This window comes from Scomber scombrus, chromosome 5 (genome assembly GCF_963691925.1).
Source record: "Scomber scombrus chromosome 5, fScoSco1.1, whole genome shotgun sequence".
Taxonomy (NCBI): Eukaryota; Metazoa; Chordata; class Actinopteri; order Scombriformes; family Scombridae; genus Scomber; species Scomber scombrus.
The window spans coordinates 20,051,716-20,067,217 of NC_084974.1; the positions used below are offsets into that span (position 1 = coordinate 20,051,716).

The 15,502-nt window shown below is 41.4% G+C and overlaps 1 protein-coding gene across 2 annotated transcripts in view; it reads left to right on the plus strand.

Moving 5' to 3' along the window:
- The window catches only part of LOC133980880 (protein furry homolog), a 47,641-nt gene that overhangs the window by 21,715 nt on the left and 10,424 nt on the right, over positions 1 to 15,502 (plus strand). For both annotated transcript variants that reach the window (XM_062419724.1, XM_062419723.1), the window contains exons 16-44: positions 66 to 198; positions 451 to 558; positions 1,034 to 1,289; positions 1,451 to 1,633; positions 1,728 to 1,814; positions 2,359 to 2,618; positions 2,829 to 3,018; positions 3,280 to 3,404; positions 3,900 to 3,957; positions 4,161 to 4,252; positions 4,451 to 4,623; positions 5,093 to 5,253; positions 6,060 to 6,170; positions 6,690 to 6,844; positions 7,265 to 7,364; positions 7,459 to 7,630; positions 8,094 to 8,350; positions 8,439 to 8,585; positions 8,706 to 8,874; positions 9,104 to 9,194; positions 9,282 to 9,364; positions 10,901 to 11,051; positions 11,437 to 11,540; positions 11,813 to 11,998; positions 12,890 to 13,085; positions 13,492 to 13,613; positions 13,728 to 13,915; positions 14,495 to 14,589; positions 14,682 to 15,262. In XM_062419724.1, the coding sequence (XP_062275708.1) occupies positions 66 to 198; positions 451 to 558; positions 1,034 to 1,289; positions 1,451 to 1,633; positions 1,728 to 1,814; positions 2,359 to 2,618; positions 2,829 to 3,018; positions 3,280 to 3,404; positions 3,900 to 3,957; positions 4,161 to 4,252; positions 4,451 to 4,623; positions 5,093 to 5,253; positions 6,060 to 6,170; positions 6,690 to 6,844; positions 7,265 to 7,364; positions 7,459 to 7,630; positions 8,094 to 8,350; positions 8,439 to 8,585; positions 8,706 to 8,874; positions 9,104 to 9,194; positions 9,282 to 9,364; positions 10,901 to 11,051; positions 11,437 to 11,540; positions 11,813 to 11,998; positions 12,890 to 13,085; positions 13,492 to 13,613; positions 13,728 to 13,915; positions 14,495 to 14,589; positions 14,682 to 15,262 (4,734 nt within the window). The remainder of the gene's footprint in view (positions 1 to 65; positions 199 to 450; positions 559 to 1,033; positions 1,290 to 1,450; positions 1,634 to 1,727; positions 1,815 to 2,358; positions 2,619 to 2,828; positions 3,019 to 3,279; positions 3,405 to 3,899; positions 3,958 to 4,160; positions 4,253 to 4,450; positions 4,624 to 5,092; positions 5,254 to 6,059; positions 6,171 to 6,689; positions 6,845 to 7,264; positions 7,365 to 7,458; positions 7,631 to 8,093; positions 8,351 to 8,438; positions 8,586 to 8,705; positions 8,875 to 9,103; positions 9,195 to 9,281; positions 9,365 to 10,900; positions 11,052 to 11,436; positions 11,541 to 11,812; positions 11,999 to 12,889; positions 13,086 to 13,491; positions 13,614 to 13,727; positions 13,916 to 14,494; positions 14,590 to 14,681; positions 15,263 to 15,502) is intronic.

Below are 15,502 nucleotides of genomic sequence, written 5' to 3' on the forward strand. Positions count from 1 at the left end.
ATTAGCACCAAATTAGATGGACTCCCTCTGATTAATAACAGTGTTTCCTCTGTCATCTTCTCCAGGGATGTCACAGTATTATTATCATGTGCGTAAAGCTATTGACAACATCCTCAGACACCTGGATAAGGAGGTGGGACGCTGCATGATGATGACTAATGCTCAGATGTTGAACAAGGAGCCTGAGGACATGATCACGTATGTGTGCTTATTGCTCTGTCATCCTAACGGTCAAAACATTTCAAGTTAACCAAACTCAGGGACTCAGCACAGCAGTGTTAAATGCGGTTACTGTGCCATCATTAATTAGCCCTCAATTTAATTAACTCCTGCCAACTGTCAACTGTATGACAATCCAGTTATTTATTACAATACCTCATCAATTTACACTTGCCAGTTCAACATGTTGCAGCAGCTTTTGCATTTAAAATTACAATCTGATCTTTTCAGAGGTGAAAGGAAACCGAAGATCGACTTGTTCAGGACATGTGTTGCTGCCATTCCTCGCATCCTGCCTGATGGGATGTCAAAGCCAGAGCTCATAGACCTGCTTTCTCGGTGAGTTGCTGTCTTGGGGGCAACCCCGTTTATATGGAAGACCAAGCCTAGCAAAGCTGATTAAGCAGAGATCTAATCAAGTGTCATTATTGTGTGTTTGGAGAAACTTCAAAGTTGTTGACAGATTTTCAAGTGCCATGCAGGGTAATAACCTGTATTTCCTGCTGGCACAGTCTATCTCAAACACAGTGTTTTATGTTTACATCCCACTATAATACTATTTTCTAAATAAATATACAACTTATAATGGTCATGAAATGTGGAGATAATACTGACTTCCTAGCTATATTGTTGAAGGAAGTCAATTTTGTTTAATAGAGATAGAGATACAGTTTTTACACTGTAAAAATCCTGCCTGCCAAAAAATCCTTAGGCTAAATTAATCTGAATCTATAAGCATGAAGTAATTTGGATTTACTTTATGCTTGAGACTGCATTTATCAAAAAAAAAATGTTCTTTGTCTTTTTTTTTCAGATTGACAATTCACATGGATGATGAGTTACGACTCATAGCTCAGAATTCATTACAAAGTCTGCTGGTGGATTTCTCTGACTGGCGTGACGACGTCCTGTTTGGATTCACTAACTTCCTGTTGCGTGAGGTCCAAGACACCCACCAGGGGCTGTTAGATACTTCCCTCAAATTACTGCTGCAACTGCTCACACAGTGGAAACTCACCCTGGCAGTCCCAGGAAAGAGCTGTGACACTGCTAAGATACACACTGCAGAGGTACACACTTGTACCTTAACCACCTGTCTGTAATGGCAGATTTTTGTGTTATTGTGTGACAAGTGCTTTTAAATAACAGTCAGCAATCTAAGTAGAAATGCCAGGCACTAAACCAGAAATGATTGCAATAAATCAGCTTTTGTTTTATTGTGATGTCACAGCTGCTGCAAACAAGTTCAAATCTGAAGATGCCTGCAGAGCGAGGTCCTCACTCCACAGTGCTGCATGCTGTTGAGGGCCTGGCGCTTGTTCTGCTCTGTTCTTGTCAGCTGAGCACCCGCAGACTGGCTATCGCCATACTCAAGGAGATACGTAGTCTCTTTATGACCATCGGACAGTCTGAAGTAAGTTGAGAGAAACCAAAACTGAGGTGACAGAATATAGTAGAATTTGGTAGCTCAGTGTACAGACTGTGATTTTATGCTCTGTCAACTGCAGGATGATGATAAAGCAATGATTGAGATTATGGACCAGCTCAGTCCTGTAATCCTGGAGAGTTTTGTCAACGTTGCAGTCTCTGACACGGTAAGTTGTCTGTAATTTTACTCCATGGCTTCACTCCAAACTTAACCTGGAGTCTCAACCAAGGTGTGTCTGTCAGTTTATTTCCTCATGTTTTACATTTCCGTTACACACCAACAATTTCATGTCATTTGACTTCCAGATAGAAAAGTAAGATGCATATTAATTGTGCCAACTCAAGAAACTCAAGCTGCTTGTATAAAAAAGATCTCTTTGAACTGTTTAGCCATGTAGGGATTCACCACCAAACAATGCTTTTTACATTGAGTCTGCAATTGAAGCTCAGTTTGGTTATCTAACATGTCCAAAAATATGAATGAACAGCTGGAAGTGAACAGCTGGTGACCCTTTGACTTCTCTCATTTGTGTAATCATCAGACTGACAACATGACGCTGAGAATACAAATTTATTGAGAACAGAATAATGCAGCGAATGTTATATCCGCCTTGCTCATTTTTCACATTTTAAATAATTCATGTTAGGCATAAGGATAATTAGTCAGTTCATCATGACCCCTGACCCTGCTGTGCCACTCGCTGTTCACAGGCCGCCATGCAAGCTGGTCACCATGTGGACCTTCAGTGGCTTGTGGAGTGGAATGCACTGCTCGTCAACAGTCATTATGACATTAGGAGCCCTTCACATGTGTGGATCTTTGCCCAGTCTGTGAAGGACCCCTGGGTGCTGTGTGTATACAGCCTCCTCCGACAGGACAACCTGCCCAAGCACTGTCCAACAGCTCTGAGCTACGCCTGGCCCTACGCCTTCACTCGAATGCAGATGCTCATGCCCCTGGTAGATCCAAAGTAAGTGTCTTCAAATCCTGCAGTGAGTTCAAAAGGGAACATGAGATCTTATCACTTCTTCTTTATTTATTTCCTGCTTATATGTGTTCTTGTTTTAAGTATAACTACCTGATACTAGTTCCTCATTGAATATAAAAAACATCTCAAGATCCTCTGTTTGTAGTAGCCTGGATAAGATTAAGGATACTTATGTTTTGTGTGATTCACCAGTAACCCCGTGTATGCGAAGAAAACCAGCACCTCTGGCAGTGGAGACAATTACGTAACCCTGTGGAGAAACTACCTGATCCTTTGCTTTGGGGTGGCCAAGCCCAGTATCATGAGCCCCGGCCATCTGAGAGCATCGACACCTGAGATCACAGCCGCCACACCCGACAGCGGTGTCAGCTACGATAACAAGGTTGTTGCCTCCTTGTCCTCTGGCCTTATTAATTCCCCCAGTGCTTTGTCTCTGCAGGATCAGGTGTTCATATGGAGCTTGTTGACATTCAAACTCAAAGCATCAAATTACACAGCAGCTATTTGACATGAATGGACCAGGAAGCTGATATATTTTCAACTGTACAGACACTTATCTCTGGGCGGCCTTGTGTAATTAGTGTGCTCAAGCACCGTGAGAGGTTTATTTGTGTGACTGAACTGTGGGTGTTTGATGTTTCAGGTTATCGGGAGCCCATCTGTGGCTTGGCTTCTGAAGCAGTTGGTTCCACTGATGAGGGCAGAGAGCATTGAGTTGACAGAATCATTAGTTCTGGGCTTTGGTCGTACCAATTCCCTTGTTTTCAGGTATATCAAAGAATGGTATTTAAATTTTCTACACTTAGTTTGTTTATTTGCCTGAACAAACCAATTTCAATTCAAATTTCCTGTTACAATTGATGATTTGTTTTTTATTCTTTCATGTGATTTTTATTATCGACGTAAATTGTGTTCAAGATATATAATAACTTGTTTTGACTGCTGATTTAAGCTGTAGTTTTGTTTTTGTCTCAGAACCATTGAAATGGAAGTTGGAGAGCACACTCCATTATTTTCCACATAATTAAGTCCATGATGACCTGTATTTGTGTGGATTTAAAAGAGAGATGAACAGAGGATTATAATAAAGTGTTCTCTTGCTGCCATTTACATCCAAATTGTTTCCTAGAAATCACTTTTTTCAGCTTAGATGTTTTTCCTTGAAAAGGAAAATCAGCTTTACTGCAACTTCGTCCACTAAATATTTTTACTAGTTGTTTCTTAATTACTACAGCAGATTATATTTTCACTGTCTGCACACAGGGAACTTGTGGAGGAGCTACATCCATTAATGAAAGAAGCATTGGAAAGAAGACCTGAGGTTGGTTGATTTTATTTGCAGGGGAGTATATGATATAAAGTAGGTACAATTGGAGTTAATTTGTTAATGAAGTACTGTACACAGTGGCCTGACCTCACCAGAGAGCTGGCATGTGTCAGAAAATCTCAAAAAGGAAAGATGTCATCTGTAGTATAAGTACAGCCATTTTTCATTAAGGATTTTTCGAAATGAATTTTTTGTAGAACAAGAAGCGGCGTGAGCGACGAGACCTCCTGAGACTGCAGCTGCTGCGGATCTTTGAGCTGCTTGCTGATGCAGGTGTCATCAGTGACAGGTTAGTGTGCCAGAAGTTGACACAATACAGCCCCACACTGGACAATGTCACACTCACAGTACACAGAAAAGGAGCACAACACCATATAATTGACTTTTACTGTATATTAAAGAGTAAAGTGTTTAATATATTAGTTACATTCTCTTTGGTTTTTGATTTCGTCTCACTGCCGTCTCCGTTTTCTCTGTGATCCCACAGTACAAACGGAGCTCTGGAACGTGACACCCTCGCTCTGGGCGCTCTGTTCTTGGAGTATGTGGATCTAACCCGGATGCTTCTGGAAGCTGAGAATGACAAAGATGCAGAGATCCTGAAGGACATCCGAGCTCACTTCAGTGCCATGGTGGCCAATCTCATCCAATGTGTACCAGGTGATCAAATTCCTTCTATTAGTTCAGCTTCACAGTCCGTTCTTGTCAGACCAGACAATGCTGTGCAGGGCAGACTGATTGATAACCGAATAAAAACTGTTTGTGTTATACTTTTGTTTTATATGGATGCCTAATGCAATCCACCCATCCTTCTCATCCATTTGTGGATTGCGAATTACATAATGGGCTTCCATTCGGCTGGGGTTAGCGCAGCACATGGCGCTCAAGACTCTTGATATTGATCTTGATTTGGACGTAACCCAAGAGGAGTAGTTCCAAAAATAGTGCAGCTTAAGGACAGAGCAGGCAAGGACAGGTGATGACTCATTGGTTGCCAAGCATTCACAAGTCTACACTGAATGATTACTATATTGGAAAATTCACTTTTTGTCCATAGTTTAAGCATTTAAGATGTCTTTACATTTTAAATGAGCTAACCAATAACAGGCTTGTTTGTCTCCCACCCCAGTGCACCACAGGCGCTTCCTTTTTCCACAGCAGAGCCTGCGGCATCACCTCTTCATCCTCTTCAGTCAGTGGGCCGGCCCTTTCAGTATCATGTTCACACCTCTGGACCGCTACAGTGACAGGAATCACCAAATCACAAGATATCAATACTGTGCCCTGAAGGTAAACATGTTGTAGAAGGAGGCAGTGATGTTTGCATTGTGCATCTATTGATTTTAATCTCAGTGTAAAGTTGTGATCATTGTATAAATGAGGAGTACATATAGTGAAGAATAACATGGCCAACAACACAAATCGGGACCTATAGCCATCAGAAATTTGAGGTCTGTAAGAACTGAATATTAAACACAAAGACACATGCAAGATTGTATTAACTTTTACATTCACTACAATATACTTCTATATTTAAAACAATGCTTGATTAAATGTTTAGAACATGTCTTATTCCTTCTAACTTTGAGACGATTTCTTGCAGTGTAATCCTGGTGTTGTAGACTTTTCTTTACCTGTAAGACGTGTACAGTCTCTTCTCAATTGCATTGTGTGAGCGTGCGCTACATCTAGAACATTTTGGATTCAAGCACTTTCAATTTTTACCTCACTCATCACACCACTATCTTAGAGTCGGTTGGTAAACATGGGTGCTGCGGTTAAATCTTACGTAACATGGATTCTGGAAATTCAACACGTACTTCCAACTACTCGACTGAGCTATATAAAGTATTGCCTATTACAGCACTGAGCACCACAGCAGCTAAGTCAAACATTCAAGATCAGTATGATTTAAAATGTTGACATCATCCACTCCTGCTTGTTTAAAGTTGTGTTGAATAACCACATTGGGATTAGATATGGTGCTTTTTCTGCTGTGATCTAACAATTCTTCCTGGGGCTGGAAAAGTGTAGGATGAATACATTTGTCTTGAGTGTTAAAACATGTCAACATATTTGACTGTGTGTTCTTCCAGGCCATGTCTGCTGTGCTGTGCTGCGGGCCTGTGTTTGATAACGTTGGCCTTTCTCCAGATGGGTACCTCTATAAGTGGCTAGATAATATACTAGCCTGCCAGGATCAGCGGGTATGTGGCCAGTACTTTACCACTGTGGTGCATTTAAACAAAAAGCTGACCCAGAAAGCTGCCCTGATAGCTTGCTGAAGCCTGCTTTGTAAAAGCCCAACACTAGTCCTTGCCAACTGTTCACTATTATCTTGTGGGAGTGCTGGCAATTAGTGAAGGAGGGTTTTGTTTGAAAATAAATTTGTCTGATATTGTTTTCATTTCAGTTTTCTGTGATACAAGATAAAGCATGTGCATGTTTATTCTACACATTCCTTCTCTACAAAATTGACTGAGCTTCTCTGTTGGATAGAGGAGTAGCATTAAGTGTACAGTTAGCCAAGAAAATGTTATCGATCATCTTTTTTGGTGTGACAGAAGTATAGCTACTGGAATCATTTTACTCTCAATCCCTGAATCTTTCAAAGCAGACACCGTCCTGTAAAGTGGCTATTGTAAAATAGAGAATACATACAACAGATCCTTAAAAAAAGAAGTGAAATACAGAAGCGTCTCTATTGATATCTACTCTTGGCTCAGGTCCACCAGCTTGGCTGTGAAGTAGTCATCCTGCTCCTGGAGCTCAATGCCGACCAGGTCAACCTTTTCAACTGGGCTGTGGATCGCTGCTACACAGGCTCCTACCAGCTTGCCTCAGGCTGCTTCAAAGCCATTGCTACAGTCTGTGGCAGCAGGTAAGTCTCACAATCTCTCTGTTGTCTGTGTCAGTAGTTAAGGTCAGCTTCTGCTGCACATAGTTTTTTATCAGGGGCAGTGGGGATCTGATCTTTATTTGTTCTTGTTGAGTTTGTAGAATGCTTTCTTTTCTTTACTGGCATGCCAATTCTTTTGAGATTCAATTAATGAATGTTTCGCCTAATTAAGTTAGATACTGTATCCTCTAGATCATCCAGATTTCTTGTACAAAGGGAAACCACTGGCAAATTAGCTTAAGCTTCAAAGCGTCACCTCAGCTAATCCTCTTAAAGGGCTCACTATTCATCTGAGATTGGCCTTCCTCTCTTGCTTTATCTCAAAAACATTAACCCAAGCTCAGACCTTTAAATACTCAAACATAATGTCATTGTAATGTTTTTTTCCTTTCTTATTTGTAGAAACTACCCAAGTGATATAGTGACATTACTAAATCTGGTGCTCTTCAAGGCATCAGACACCAACAGAGAAATCTATGAGATTTCAATGCAGCTAATGCAGGTGAGAAATGCAAGCAATGATGTTTGTTGTGCCATATGTAATGTTCTGTGGATAAATGCAGTCTACTTGACACACTTCCCGTTTTTTTGAGCAGATTCTTGAAGCTAAGTTGTTCGTATACTCCAAGAGGATTGCAGAGCAGAAGCCAAACAATATCCTTTATGGAACCCATGGTCCACTGCCACCTCTATACAGTGTCTCCCTGCCCCAGCTCTCCAGCCAGCTGGCCAGGATGTACCCTGAACTCACATTTCCTCTCTTCTCAGGTAGCTCTTCATATAGTATTTGTGTGTGTGTGTGTGTGTGTGTGTGTGTGTGTGTGTGTGTGTGTGTGTGTGTGTGTGTGTGTGTGTGTGTGTGTGTGTGTGTGTGTGTGTGTGGCTACAGTGGGGTTAGCTGTGGTATTTCTGCCAGCTGGAATACTCTCACAGGCTTCTCATCTTCTCTTGGTTTCCCGCTAAATGCTGCTTACTCATCTTCCCAAGAAGCCTTTCTCTCCCACTACCCGAACACTTGCTGTTCCTATGGAGACTCCCACTGACCACAGAAACACTGAGAGCTTAACTTCGCTAAGTTTAAGTTGAATTCATATGTGGATCAGGATTAAACAGGCAATTATGGTGAAACTGAGTATACATTATGTGTTTGATTCCTGTGCTTGATATAAACACTGCAGTCCACACTGATGTTATTCTGATGTTAGTATTGCCTTCATTCTGCTTGTTCCAGAGGTTAGCCAGAGGTTCCCCACCACCCATCCCAATGGGAGGCAAATCATGCTGACCTACCTCCTGCCCTGGCTTGGTAACATCGAGCTGGTGGATAGCGGCTTGCTGCTCCCGGTCTTCACACCGTGCACTTCAGATTATGCCGCTTCTAGTCGGGCGACCAGCACAGCTTCATCCCACCAACTGAAGGGCACTGGCTGGGGCTCCCTACAAGCCACATCTATGGTTCTCAATAATCTCATGTTCATGACCGCCAAGGTAAAGTCATGCTGGGCAATCACAATGAATCTGGATACAGGTAATCTAAGGTCAAAGCAAGCTAATATAATGCTAATTATGTACACAGTATGGAGATGACTTACCTGGACTAGAGATGGAAAACGCCTGGAATGCTTTAGTCAGCAACGAGAAGTGGAGCAACAATCTGAGAACTGCCCTGCAATTTCTCATCAGCCTGTGTGGTGTCAGCAGTGACACCTCCCTCCTGCCATATGTAAGATCATTATATATCATTCATTATGTATCATTCAGCCTTCTGGAAAATGTTATGTAGCTATTTTTTCTTTTACTCTTGACAGTTTTATCAATGGTATTCTGTAATATGTTTGTTCAGATAAAGAAGGTGGTGATCTATCTGTGTCGAAACAACACTATGCAAACCATGGAGGAGTTGATATTTGAGTTACAACAAACAGATCCTGTCAACCCTGTGGTGCAGCACTGTGATAGTCCTCCTTTCTATCGCTTCACTGCCACAAGCAAGGCCTCCACAGCAGCCTCAGGTACGTCCTTTAACTAAGCTACATCCCATTTTTTAAAGGGAAACTCAACCAACCAGGAAATCCCATCTGCTCCATTGAACCACTTAATTGCCAACCATAGAAACCTAAAAAGCACAGATCCCAGTCATGAATGTGAAGCAGTGTCATTGTTAAAAAATCTTGCCCAGTTGACTTTTCTTGAACATACTGTACAAATTAAATGTTCTGTCCTTTTGTCACTCACTTATAGGCACCACATCGAGCAGCAATACTGTTGTAGCAGGCCAGGAGAGCTTTCCTGACTCAGATGATACCAAGACAGCAAAGGAGAACGAGGAGAGGTACAGTCAACAATGATATCTTAATGCTTGTCAGTTTAATTAAAGTATTAGCAAGAGCCATCATGATGATTTTTTTTTTCTTGCCAGGCTTAACCACATAATGCGAACACACAACCGCCTGGAATCACGCTACAGCAACAGCTCAGGTGGATCTTACGATGAAGATAAGAGTGAGTATATTTTGGTACCACACAAGCTTTTAAAAAATGTGCTTGTCATGGTCTTGTGAGTGTTGAATACACAGACTGGGTTGCAGGGCAAGGTGGTGACCGGCTTGGTGTCATTGATAATGCATGAACAGTGCAGAGTGTCCTGGGGCTCTTAAAAGGCTTCGGTGAGAACTGGCACTGAAATAAAAGTAGTGGAGCTCAGGGCCTCTGCACTGCTGCCAGCGGTCCAAAAACAGCTTTGTTGTGAGTATGAGTAATGACACAACGAAGAGCATCACTAAATAGCCTTAAAGAGCTAATCCTCAAAATTGAAGTTCTTTTAAAAGCATTTGAATGCACCTCCTGTTTGCATCAGTGACATGTTCTACATTCCTATGCAATCCATGTTCATTTATGAAGAATCGAGGCAACTCAATATTTATGCCTCCACGATTGCGAGAGCCATGGCCAGAGGCATTTTTTTTTCAGGTTGTCCGTCTGTCAATCCATACAGCTACAGTATATACCCGTCCCATTCACATGAACACGGTATCTCAGGATCACTTCATGGGAATTTTTTTCAAATTTGGCACAAACATCTACTTAGACTCAAGGATGAACTGATAACGTTTTGGTGGTTACAGGTCACTGTAACCTTACATCTGTCACTTTTCTCAACAATGAGATATCTCAGGAACCACAAACTCTGGAGAGACTCAGCAGCCACACATTTTTCCATCTCTGTTTCTCTGTTCTGCATTGTCAGGTTAGGCCAACCCAGTGTTACTAACTTTGGAGCTAACCCCCTTCTGCAGTTGAGGAAACAACAGACATGACTTTTCTTTGTCTGGAGAAGCTGCAACATGTATTAACTTATTCCTTAATGAGGCTACGCTGCCAAGAGTTTCCCAGGGAATGACACAGGGGTTGATCACGTTTTGGAACAGCACTACACAGGGAGGCCACCAAACACTATTGATTTCTGAATAAGTGGATATTTCATGTTATTTTTAGCAATAACAAAAAAAGAATTTGGCCTGGCGAGGGTTCTTGTTGGTCTTGCAGCCTGCCAGGCCTGTACAATTGTAGGGGAAATACTGGCACTTGTTTTAGTCCTTCCTGGGTGACAACAAGGACAGGGGGCCTCCTGTTCCTCTGGTAGTCCACCACAAGCTCATTGGTTTTGCTGATATTGAGCTTCAGGTGGTTATCGTTACACCATGTGATGAAGCTCTCTCTCAGTCCTCTGTACTTCTCTGTAAAAATAGTCTTAGTGAGGACAGCATGTTTCTCACAGGAAATTAATAACTGGAATCATACGTCAGTATAGTGATAACTTCCATTTCACCAAAAAAACACACTCAAGACCTTTTATTAAATTTCTTCAAAGTCTTCATGACAAATATTTTTTTGAGTCTGGACAGACGTGGATGTAAACTGCAACTTGACTGGCTGGACGTATACAACCACAAGGCAGCATTTCTAGTTTTATTGTAATTTTTGTGTATGTGGTGAAACTACTTACTTACAGCAGTCCAATTTTCTGTTCATTATTAGATGAACCTCTTCCTCCCTATGCTGATTGGCTTATGGTCGTGGTTGAAACCAACCAGCCTCATCCTCTGCCCATGCCTGTAAATGGAGGATGTTGGGCTCCACTGGTGGACTTTTTGCCTGAGACCATCATTCCCAGAGGACCACTACACAGGTTAGACTATCACATTAAAATAGAAATTCAAATTGTACTTTCTGACTACTTGAGTCGATTTCAAAATGAGACAAAACTGCCTAAAGTTGCTGCTAAAGTTTATTTTGCATGAATTTCTAGGGGTCATATACTTTGATCAAACTGATTGTGTGTCCTATAATCACCTGCCAAGGTTAATATTAATACACTAATTTCTATTTGATTGCTTAAAAATATCTGTAGGTTAAGAGAGCACATAACAATTTTCTGTGGTGATGTAGTGCCTAACAAAGGTCATCCTTTTGTGGCTTAGACCTGTTTTGATTTACTGTAATATCTGAAATGCGCAATGTGTGCTTCATATAATATAGAGGTTTTACAGTGTGTACCATGTTTTATGTTACAGGTGTAATATAGCAGTCATCTTTATGACAGAGATGGTAGTGGACCACAGTGTGAGAGAGGATTGGGCCATGCACCTCCCTTTACTGCTACACGCCCTGTTTTTGGGTAAGTTCATGCTATAATCATTAATCTAAGTGAAACCCATATAAGTAAGATTAATAACATACACATATTCTTTTGTAATATAGGGACAATAGATGAGTGCAGATGATGAAAATAAATAATTGTCCAAAAAGATCACTGTTGTATTTGTAAGTGCAAAGAGTTTTGGGCGGACTCTGAGCTAAAGGTTGTGAAACTGGAAAGGGAACTTCTTGCTGTAACAAATGACGCCTACTCATCAAAGAACAAGTTGCTGATTGTGTTTCTCTCTTCAGGCATGGATCACTACCGTCCTGAAGTGTTTGAGCACAGCAAACGTCTCCTCCTCCACCTGCTCATCACACTATCCTGTAACAACAACTTCCAGGCCATCGCCTCAGTCCTACTGCAGACACGAGAAATGAATGGCACCAAGACCCTCACATGCAAACCAAACCTTCAGTCAGAGTATTCACCTACAGGTACATTTATAGGCATTTATTAATACTCATTTGTATGCATACGTTCAACTTGAAAAATATCATATATAGTACATATGACATATAACTTTATAAAAAGATTAACCTAGACCAGGGTCTAGTTGACAGAGCATTTGACATATTGCTCTTCTCTCTGGCTAATATGAACTTGAACATCAGGAGGGAATGACTTACATTCCCATCGGAGGATAGATAAGTTTCTTATCTGGGGAGAAAATATTTGGACACTGAGCCACAAGCAATATTGAGCACAGAGGACATCAAAGGTCTTGATTAAAGCATTCCACGCTGCTATTTTTATCCTCTTGCCCCAATTGGGGCCCCATCTGCTAGGGCTTGGATAGGCTGGTTTGACTCCCCTCCCCTGCCATAAATTTGTTTTGCAAATGTCTAGACATTTTGAAATGCCCAGAATATTCATTGTGCATTTGACCAATTAAGTGCAAATTGCATACTAAAAATAGGGATTTATTATGAATAAAACATCATGATAACATTGCCATTACGATCCAAAGATAACATCCCATTTTCCTCTCAGTCACTGTAACTTCACTCCCATGTTTGCTGTATGTAAATGTATAATATCTTGTAGAAATAGTCTGTTTGTACATCAACAACAGGGAGATTCAATTTGCAGCCGATTATTAGTTAAACTTGACAGCTCCACCACATTAAATAAATTAGTAGATAAGTCTAATTAGATTCAAATTCCAGACATGTTAAAACAAAGGCCATGCTGCTCGCTACATGATCTCAGTGATCAACTCCTGCCATCTCCACATGGATGTTGCAGTTAGGGAAATTAATTCAAACATCCAAATGAACCACTGCAACCTGTTTCTGATCACACACCTGTTCCTCTGTTGTGTTCAGGAGGTTTTGACTTCCTACGGGAGTGCCAGGCGTCTCCTGTGCCAGACTCTGGTCTGAGTTCTTCTTCTACATCGTCCAGTCTGAGCCTGGGGGGCAGCAGCAACAACCTGCCCGAGATCTCACAGGAGATGGAGGAACTTGCCTCCAATAAAATGGACGAGAAGACTAACAAGCTCATAGAGTTTTTAACCACAAGGTACTCATGTTGATATGTTGTTACAATAGTATTGAGAATCATTACTGGCAAGTGCAGTACTGTTGTTAAGCTATAAGAATCAACTTTTAGATAAATAAATACATTATCCACCAAAAACATTTTACAGATTCATTCAGAAATATCATTATGACTCACTTATGTGCTTTCTCATACTTCTTGATTTAGGTTACCACCTAGTGGTGTTGTATGCATAGTGCATGATTAACATGGGAATTGTTTAGATTTTATTTCATTACATTTTTTGCCAGTATAGGTACTCATACTAAATAGGTTAAACTGAACCATGGTAACTCCAGAATTCAGGCCTGGGTTCCCGCTTCTAACAGACATCCAAAAAGAAAACGTATTATGTGTTGTTAGTGACTGAGATACTGTTGTTCTATAGAGCGTATGGACCACTCTGGTGCCATGAAGACATTTCAGCAAAGAATCAAATTTCAAAAAGCACTGGGCAGCTGACGAACTTCCTGCGACATGTGGTATCTGTGTTCAAAGAATCCAAATCAGGTAAACCTTGGAATATATGTTCACCCCTCATAGTAGGAATTTTCACCACAAAACACTATCTTTGCTTTTCAACAGTTCAGTTTTCATTGACATTCCCCTCTCTGTCCGTGTTAGATTTCCACCTGGAGCAGCAACTCAGTGACGTGGCGCTGCAGACAGCCTTGTGTAGTTCATCGCGTCACTATGCTGGCCGCTCCTTCCAGGTGTTTCGAGCCCTCCGTCAGCCCATCTCTGCCCGCGGTGTGTCCGACCTGCTCTCTAGGCTGGTGGAAGTAGTCGGAGAACATGGAGAAGAAGTGCAGGTTAGTGCTGTGTGTGTGCGTGTCTGTGTGTATATGATGTGTGTAGGTATGTGGATGTGAGTATGAGACCACTATGCTGTACTAAACTCTAGTGCTTATGGATAATCCATGTAGGACTTTAGTCTTTTTCTTCTTTATTGCTGTCTCCACCCATCAGCTAAACAATTTATAATAGGCCTCGGATCAGTAAACAGAAACTGAGGAATTGTATAAGCTGAAAACCTGCAGCCTCAGCTTCAGTATTAGTTTATAATTTATCTTCTGTTTTTTTTTAAGCAAATAGCACATGGATGCAGTGCTGTTTAGTAAATGACTTGGATGCCCCAGATGTTTGACCCTCTTATCAGCTCATGAGCGCTGCATTATATCCAATAATCATCTAATGGCATAAATCCTAGATCATCATCTAATCTGTCCATCAAAATCCATCTGCTACTTTTTAAAAGTAACATACAAACAATACATAACATCTTTTTAAATTCATCCAAGTTTTAATTAAAAAAATGTCTTAGCGGCCCAACATTTTCAATGAAATAGGGCTACATAAAAGTTCAGCTGTCTCTTGTTTCTCTCTCGCAGGGCTATGTAATGGAAGTCTTACTTACTCTAGAATCTGTGGTGGATAACTTGGCTGAATGTCTCAAGAACAATGACCTCATGGCTATCTTGACAAGGTTTGTGTCTCATCTACATATTTTTTGTTTTACGGAAATGAGTTTTTGTTGAAACTTCTCGTAACTTTAATGTATTGTTTGTTTAATCCCAGAGCATCATCTCCAGATTTCCTCACCAGTTTAAAGCTGATGTCCAACAGGAAAAGCACAGGGCAGCTCAACCTCAGAAGGGAAGAGAGGAGCCGACATCAGAGAAGCTCCTCTGTCCCCAAGAAGTTTGGTGAGGCGGATAGGTGGTCTGATCCACCACGCAGCGCAACACTGGACCGTATTCAAGCCTGTGAGCAGCAGGCTTTGTTAGCCAAAACCCGCAGCACTTCCTCATCTAAAGACAACATCACTGACCCAACCAACATCAACCATCCCAGTAACCTGCTGGCCACCATCTTCTGGGTGGCGGTGTCACTGATGGAGTCAGACTTTGAATTTGAGTATCAGATGTCTTTGAGACTCTTGAATAAGCTGCTGAGCCACTTGTCGTTGGACAAACAGGAGAACAGGGAGAAGCTTGAGAAACTGCAGAGCCAGCTGAAATGGAGCAGCTTCACTGGGCTCCAGCAGCTGTTACTGAAGGGCTTCACCTCCCTGTCCACCACTGACCTCACACTTCAGCTCTTCTGGCAACTCACGCCTGTGTCACGAGTGCCTGTCGTTGACACTTCACAAGCTATCGGTACACTGTACAGTAGGGCTTGATGGGTAGACGGGTCTAAAACATATAATAATACTGCTGATTTTTTTTTAGATTTGATGTTGCTGTTAATGAATACAGTATATAGTGCCAATATTGTTAAACCACCATCATCCTGGCTCATAAAATAGCTTTATTCCCGGATACACATAACATGATGTACATGACAGAGAGCATCTCACAGTGATTTTTCAAAGTGAATATTTTCGTATGAAATAATGA